At 30.5% G+C, this 8405-nt stretch overlaps 1 protein-coding gene across 1 annotated transcript; it reads left to right on the forward strand.

Annotated features, from left to right (window-relative positions):
- Positions 1-485: 485 nt before the first annotated feature.
- LOC106464605 (caspase-like) lies at positions 486-7838 on the forward strand. The gene is made up of 2 exons (XM_013924762.2): positions 486-689; positions 2263-7838. Exon 2 carries the CDS (start codon positions 2274-2276, stop codon positions 3150-3152), a length of 879 nt encoding a protein of 292 aa, XP_013780216.1. The 5' UTR covers positions 486-689; positions 2263-2273; the 3' UTR covers positions 3153-7838.
- Positions 7839-8405: the final 567 nt, after the last annotated feature.

Genomic DNA, 8405 nt, shown 5'->3' on the forward strand with positions numbered 1-8405 from the left:
ATACAAAATACTGTAATTTTAAACAAAGAACTAAGCACCAACAACTGCAAAATAAATGAAGCTATCTTAATTGAACAAAATAGCCCCACCGTAAACCAACACCCCGGGGTACAAAGATACCGTTCACGTAATCTCCTCGTTCCATACTGTATATATATTCATGTGCCTCTGTAAACTACTTGTACCAGATGATGACAGAATCTTGTCGGAACATTGTAATCTATAATAAAGTTTTCTTCCTTGCCCATTCAAGATGTCTCCTAATTTATGATGTATAACTATAAATGATCAAATTTGTTTCAGGTGGCGCTGTTCATTCGTATTATATTTAAAGTAACGTATAATATCTTTAAATATTAATCACATTAAATTGAAGACATATTGTAAAACTATAAATTTTACTGAGTACATCTAAGAATAATTATTAGGGTTTGGTATAAATAAATTAAACTTGATTAAAACATTTATATAAAAATGTGAAATTGATAACTATACTTCTTGTATACTTTGTGTTACACGATGACGCCATCGTATTTGGCGTTTCGGGTGTGTAAACAAAAGAAGGCTTCACCGTTAACGTATTGAAATAAGTTTTGTGATTGGAAGAATTATTAATTGATTTACGCCTTGTGGATTGTACTGTATTTCCGTTATTAGCATTTCTGGCAAGAACGTTTATTAAAGTAAAGGTAGGGACAATTTTTCATTAAATAAGTAGATACTTTTACGTTTTAAATTTACGGAGGAGCAACAAACAGTCGTGTAAATGTTATTGTAGTTAGAACTCTTATTTTGAATATACCATTTGCTAGCAAATGAGCACTAACTGTAACACTCCAAGCGATGAGTAACGTAATACACATATGGTGTGTTTATAATTGCACCGAGCTTCTTTCGTAAAGCATAAAAACCGAAACACGAAAACTGAGTGTTCGACAATTTTATTCGTGAGGAAATAAAATGTATTATTCCTCTTCCCCTTTTTTCATTATATAGCATGAAACAAAGAATGTTAAACTTTTCAATTGTAATGTAAACTTCACCATATGAATTTTTATAGTAAAGAGTTAACCTAGTAAGTAATTAAACTTATTTAAAGTAAGATGATTTTAGTTTTCCCTCTTTTAAAATACTGGTTTATCTTCAAATTCATCTTACACGTACATCAATTATCTACTTTGACACTAGCCATGAACACTAAACAGTAGTAAAACTTTGAGTTTCAGATTAAAACATATGTTTTTCATTTGTCTTTGTGAGGAAAGAAAATTAATTAGAACTTTGGCCAATGAATTCAGTAAAAATATTTCAACGTAGTAAGACATGTGTACCTCTGTGCTCTAAATATGTGCCCCATTGGTATGAAATTGATATTGTATGGACCTATGGGTGATGATGTGATGGTTGATTCAGAATTGTATATTTGTGAGGATTTTGCAGTTATTTATTTGAGAAGACCTTCTTTCAAATCAGGAAACTGATCTGTAATAATTATTTAACTATGAAATGTTAGTCTTATATATATCTTACTGTTGCCTTGTTTTATTCTTAAATTTGAAGCTGTTCATCTGGTTTATGATAGGTCTCAGTTCTGTTTTGCTTCTGTGCAGTGGGTCAACATTTTTAAAGTAGAATTTAATTTCATTACTACTACTACTCAGACAGATCTTCTATTTCTACAACATACATAACATGAAAGTTGGTTATCTTGAACATAACCTCATATTGGACAATTTTTTACAGGCTTGGTTAGCTTTGATATGCACATAAGGTGTGTGGTGTTTGTTATTCTGTAAAAAAAAAATTGTAATTAGATTTAAAAAAAATTAAGTTTTCAATAAGTATGAAGCAAATATTTTAACTTAAAGAAAAGTATTACAGATGTCTTCCAATAAGTATTGAAACTTAAAATCTGTTGTTTGAGTTGATGTACACGTGGGCTTGCAAGGACACGCTTCACTAATTGTTATGTAAGAGGATGTAGTGCATTAGAGAAAACAAAAATATATTGTTATATTTATTGTAAAAAATAAGGACTTCATTAATTACACAGTAGTTTCATTTCATAAATTGTAAGATGTTTTCCCCTTTCAGATATGCATACACATATCATTTTTAATGCAAATTATTTAGTTCGTTAAATTTAGAAATCTAATTGTAACCATTTATCAATGTATATTGTTGTATATGAAGCTTAACTTTCATTTTCAATTTCATTTATGTGTTAGGATTGTAAATGAACAATCTCTTTTGTTCCTGCAGGTCCACATAAGATGTCTAATGACGACCAATCAATGAACTGCCATGGTGACAGTGGAGAAGATGTAGGTGATGCTCTAGGTATACCATTTTTTAGTAAGACCTCAACAGCAGCAGCCTACTTGTCGATTCATCCTGACAGTGAAGAGTACAACATGAAACACAAAATGAGAGGAAAGTGTCTGATATTTAATAACAAAGATTTTGATCCCCATACTCGTCTGAACGAAAGGAGAGGGACCAATCAAGATGGTGAACAACTCTATCGTTGTTTTAGAGAATTAGATTTTGAAGTTGTCATGCACTGTAATTTACCCGTAAAAGCAATGCTTAATGAATTGGAAAAGGTTAGTAAGGAAGACCATTCAAATCGAGATTGCTTTGTCTGCTGTATTTTGACACATGGAGAACAAGGTGCATTGTATGGCCGAGATGGGAAGTTTCCCAATGAAATGGTATTTACACCATTTACTGGTGATTTGTGTACATCCTTAGCAGGCAAACCAAAAATATTTTTTATACAAGCTTGTCAAGGAGATAAGTTGGATAGAGGAGTTACTTTAGCTACGGGAAAAGATGAACCTGATGCTGGATCAAAATTTTTCAAGATACCAACCCATGCTGACTTCCTTATATGTTATTCAACTGTGCCTGGGTTTTATTCGTGGAGAAACACCAACAATGGGTCCTGGTTTGTGCAGGCATTGTGTAAGGTGTTGGAAGCTCATGCCAAGGCCATGGATTTACAGAGTCTAATGACAATAGTGTGTCGGAAGGTAGCGTATGACTTCGAGTCTTGTGTACCCAATGATCCAGGAATGGACAGGATGAAACAAGTGCCTTGTATAAGTTCCATGCTCACTAGAAAAATCTATTTTCATCCAAAGATTTAGTCATGTTCATGCACTGAGCAGTTTACACAAACTTAAATTTTTCTGAAAGCAATTGTAGTATGTTGTAGTAACTGATGATTTTTAGATACTTTTTATTAAATTCACACGGTTTGAAAAATATTTTTCTCTCTTTAACAGGAATAAAATATGGGGGTAATCTAGTTTCTTTAGAAGAAGCCTATGTTTTATAAAGTAGAATAATAAAGTGGTGGTAATCAGTTGTCCTTACTAATAACAGTATTTGGTTTTGGCTTGAATGTACCAAACATGTTTACAACATAATACTAGCAAAGGACTACCAACTGAAGACAGGTTTGTGTGCACTTCAGATTAAGATTACTTATTTCATAACTAGTTAGTCCTAAAAAGCACTGTAAAAATATTGTACAACAGAAAATTGTGAAGGTACTCTGAAAGAAACAGGATTTTATTCTTAAAGGCCTACTGTATTAGAATACCACGAAACATTGTATGATAATTACGGTTAGGAAGCAGGCAACCCAGACATTATTCATCATTATAGCTCTTGTTACTTCTGTATACAGGCTTGGTCCTTTTCACTGACAATTGTGCATTTTACAGAGTTAATTAAACAACTTTATTATAAATATATATCAATAAACTTTGTATCAAATTGTAGTTTATAATTCAAATTTTAAAATATAAGAGTTTTAATTTGTTAATTTCCTAAGGAAATATTTACACATTTATCAATCTTCTGTATTTCCTGTGGCACTTGTTTCCTCCAAATTCCCTGTTTTAGATTTTTTTTCTTCCCCTGTATTATCTTCTAAGTTTATCACGAATTACAAACTTATACAATAGATATTCCTAAGATAAAGTATTAATTTGTAGCCTTTAAACTTTTTGCTTTAGTGAGATATCTATACAAGAAAGTGAAATTTGCATACCATGCCCTTCCTATCATGTCTTGTGTTTCATTAGCTATTGGATTATTTACAATCAATACAACTAGATTTTAATTTAGTGAAATTCTATGAGTCTAAATTTGTTCAGGTGACAGATTTTGAAAAATTTGGCCCCAGTTTCCTTGTTTGACCAGTTATTGGAAATATTTTGACCCATTTATAGCTTAGGCTTTGAAAACCAGTTAAATTTTAATAGTTTTAAGACATTCTGTTTTTTGTATGTGACAAATTTTGTATTTTAAATTACACATTTTAATTTAAAAAACTTGAGACAACACTATTGATACTAAAAAATAGGGTTAGTATACATCAGGGGCTTAGTTCTTATGAGTACAAAATATGAAAAAAGACAAGAATGCAGATTTAAGTATTAAATTTCTTCTTTTTTCATGAATATTTGTTATTTATTGTTATAAAGTAAATAAAATTTAAAAATTAGATAAGAAAACATAAATGAAAAAAACAATTAGAGATATTATTCACATGAGAGCATGTGAATATCATGAGGCATCATTATGTAGTTCGACATATGCATACACAAAACTGTCCTACTGTGATGAATGGCTTTTACCATACTCTGAAAGGGTCCGACTTTTAGGTATATCCATAAAGCAATAAATCTAAACGAACACAGCTTTGCTTGTAAGAATAAATATAGTGTTATTGTATGTTACAATGTGTAGTCATTCTGCAAAGAAAGAAGGGTAATTTAGATTTACTTTTGGTTTATCAACTTTTCGTTTATCCTATGTTGCTGATTTTGTTACAGTTAGTGTTAGGGTAAAGAAAATAGAAGTTAAGATGTATTTCCCAAAGAAAAACTTCTGATATTCATTCAGGAGTTCTAGAGGTTATGCAAATAAAATTTGAAAACTGTATGATGGGGGGAAAAAAGTATTTTTTATATTTATCATGAAAAAATCATCTTGTACTTGGACTGACTCAGTAAAGTCACAGACAAATCTTTAGTAAAAATATCTGTTTTTGGGTACAAAAGACTTGCACTGTTTGCTTAAAGCTTGCTAATTTTCACGAAAAATTCACTTAGTAAATTCAGAGTTATAGTCTTGTTATACTTTGACCAAGCCCATACATAGAGAGTTAAGTACGATCTATTTCTTTCTTTACTAATTCGGTAAATTGTAGGTGTGGTGGTCCAAACATGTTTGGAAGTGTTCGTGCACAATGTTTATAAGAGAACTAAAAAGATAGAAGTTTCAAAGTGCTAGGTTAGGACTTTATGTGGGATGGAAGAGGCCAATCCATTCTAACTTAATAATACCATAATGTTTAAAAAAAAATGTCCCACGGAGTTGCCGTTTCACAATTGTGTTGTATTCTTCATATTATGAAACACTTAACAAAGTATTCTATCAGCAGTTGATCGATAGTAACTTATTAAACATAATTTTTTCATTAGCCACGGTTTATTCACATCCAGCGTATGGGAAAGAAAGTCATTTAATTCTGAATACTTTTTGTGACTAGAAACACTGAATCATAAAATGAACAGAATAGTAATAGTATGAAATATAGTTGAGCAAGTCTATACATAAGGACTTGAGGATATGATATACCTGGGTTTTATATGCACATAGTAATAACAAGTGAATCATAATTATAGTATTTTGGCATTTGTGTATAAAGTTAAAATCATAAATGATATTCAACGTTAAACTGGTACCAGTTTAACTTTGAATATTATTTATGATTTTAACAAATTAATTCTCACTTAAAATTATCAAAATATTATGTGATAGTTCTAGAAGAGTGTAAAATGCTTTTAAAGAAAAAAGTTTTGTATTTAAATTAAACGTGAGAACATGATACGCAGTTTTTGCTGTTAAAAATGGTTTGCTGATAATTTTGTTTGTTTGTGGATGATCTCTCACAACATCGAAAAAAACAACTGCATCATAGGTATTAAAATGCAGGAAATATTGACAAGATTAGTCAAAATTTGGATTTTAGAGATAATTTTTATGTTAATGATGCCATAAGTATTTCACAAAATTTTCTGTCTTGGAGGAAAGTTTACTGATTAGTTTGCCAGACTGTACGTCTAAGAGCCCCTGATTTCTATCCTGTTGCCATAAAAAGAAAAATAATAGTTGTGCTCAGCATTTTGGGGCCATGGGTGTATCGTAAGAGTGACAGTTCGTTCCCATTATTTAATCAGAGTAATTTGAGAGTTGGTGTTGACTAGCTACTTTCCATTAAATGTATTAGTTTAAAATTAAGGACTGCTAGCACAGATAGCTTTTGTGCAGACTTTTAGGAATATCTAAAACAGAAACTTGAACAGTTACATACCTGACTTACATTTTATCTGTATGAAAAATTATGTATAATATCATAAAGATACTGTTTTACATCTGTCACTGATTTTTACTTTGATAAGCATCACATACAGACACTAGAGAGCACCAAATTCGTGAATTTCTATCCGTGTAATAAATTTATGTGGGTTAATAAAGAGAGGAATAATTTAGTGAGTTTACTGTCTCAGAAATTTGTGTAGTTGCTTTCAACTACTTGAAAAATTGTAATTTGTGTTGCATTAATATGCACAAATGGTCCCCATGGTTCTTACAGTAGTTACCATAGCGATAATTTCTTTGTGTAAGTTTGAGATGTTAGTTAGTTCAGCTGATTTGGATTTCATGATACACTACTGTATTAACCTTGTGCTGTAGTGCATTATATGTTTAGGACAACAATTGTCTAGGATTCTAATATAACATTTACATTAATAAAGACACAGTTATATATATAGCATGCACATAAAGAATAAGGGACTAATTCAACATTTTACTTCTGCAAGAATATGACTAAAAACTGATAATTGTGGCAGGTTTTCGAGGCTACAGTGAGATCATGCGATCCATAGTTTGGTGTTTGTTACTTCATAATTTTCTCTTGTATGTGTGTATCGTTTGTAGACTATACTTATGATTCTAGTGAAAGACAAAAACAAGTGTTATTTATTCTCGTTAATAGTTAGATTTAGCTTGCATTAATTTGTAGCCAGTATTACTTGTTCATTAATGTTGTTAATTAGCATTATTGGGATTGTTATGTTTTATAACCTTAAAAAGAGAGTGGAATTACTACAGATTACTTAAACGTACTTAGATTTTTAAACGTGTATGTTCCTCGCATATCAATTCTTATAACCTATATAACTCGAATATCTTTGTTGGAAGATGCAAAGTTTCGTCAAACATACATTTTTTGTTTGAAATTTCAAGTCAAATTGTTGTGTTTATTTGAATCATTCTTTATATTTGACCATTTAAATCACTGTGATTTCGCTAGTTTAACATTGTTTTTATAAAAATGAGTACGTTTGATAGTCTTGTAGGTGAAACAAGTTTAATTATAATACAGAAGTGTACATTGGTAGTGCTGTGTAGTGTGACTAATGGCATTTTGTATACAGATATCCATTTTATTTCAAAGAAGTCTGTAAGGTTGTGTTTCAGCTTCAGCAGTATTATTTAACATGAATGTAAAAGTGAAACCTGTACCCTGAACTGCACCAAGATGTTATTGATAAGATAGCACATAGGTGTGCCTTGCTCAAAGTTTACAGGTTATTATTTCCATAATTGGTATTTATGCCAAGTGCCTGCATCTATAAGTGATTAAGATTTATATATGTAAAATATTTTTTACAAATCACAGTTTTTAAATTTTCAATACTAGAATCAGCTTGTACTGTTGTCCTGTGCTAAATAAAAATAATACAAATAACCGTTTTGTTCCATTTATGCATTTTAGATTCAGCTATAACTGTTTACATGAATATAGTAAGTACATGTATGATATGTTAAATATTTTTAACCATTACTTATAAGAAAAATCTTACTATAATGGAGCAATGGTGTGGCCGTCTATATACCCATCTATTTATGTATGCGACCGAAATAATAAATACAATGCTGTCAATTGTTGTGCTCAAATACAACAAAATATCAGTCAGAAATAGTGATTGAGGCTTATGAAATGTGGCGCCATCTATTTAATGGCACCACAAACAAAATCCATAAAAAGAATTTTACACTTTGAATATTCAAGATTCGGACAATTAGGAAAATAACTATGGTATGTGCAATAATTATTTATTTATAACAGAACACAATTTTAAATAAAACTACTTTCCTCACAACTTTCACTAGGACTGTATGCAAGGGTTTGATTATATCTTAATTGTTGTAATTTTTAAATGTAGTTAAAAAAAAACTGGAGTTCTTAAGAAAAATATTTTTTTCAATAAAGGATAGCACTTTTGATATATAAAACATTAGGTTATTTCAGTAAA

This window comes from Limulus polyphemus, unplaced genomic scaffold (assembly GCF_000517525.1).
Source record: "Limulus polyphemus unplaced genomic scaffold, Limulus_polyphemus-2.1.2 Scaffold1700, whole genome shotgun sequence".
Classification (NCBI taxonomy): domain Eukaryota; kingdom Metazoa; phylum Arthropoda; class Merostomata; order Xiphosura; family Limulidae; genus Limulus; species Limulus polyphemus.

Bases quoted from the DNA above. Each gene is read 5' to 3' on its own strand.
- LOC106464605 (XM_013924762.2), top strand. From the start codon at position 2,274: ATGTCTAATGACGACCAATCAATGAACTGCCATGGTGACAGTGGAGAA.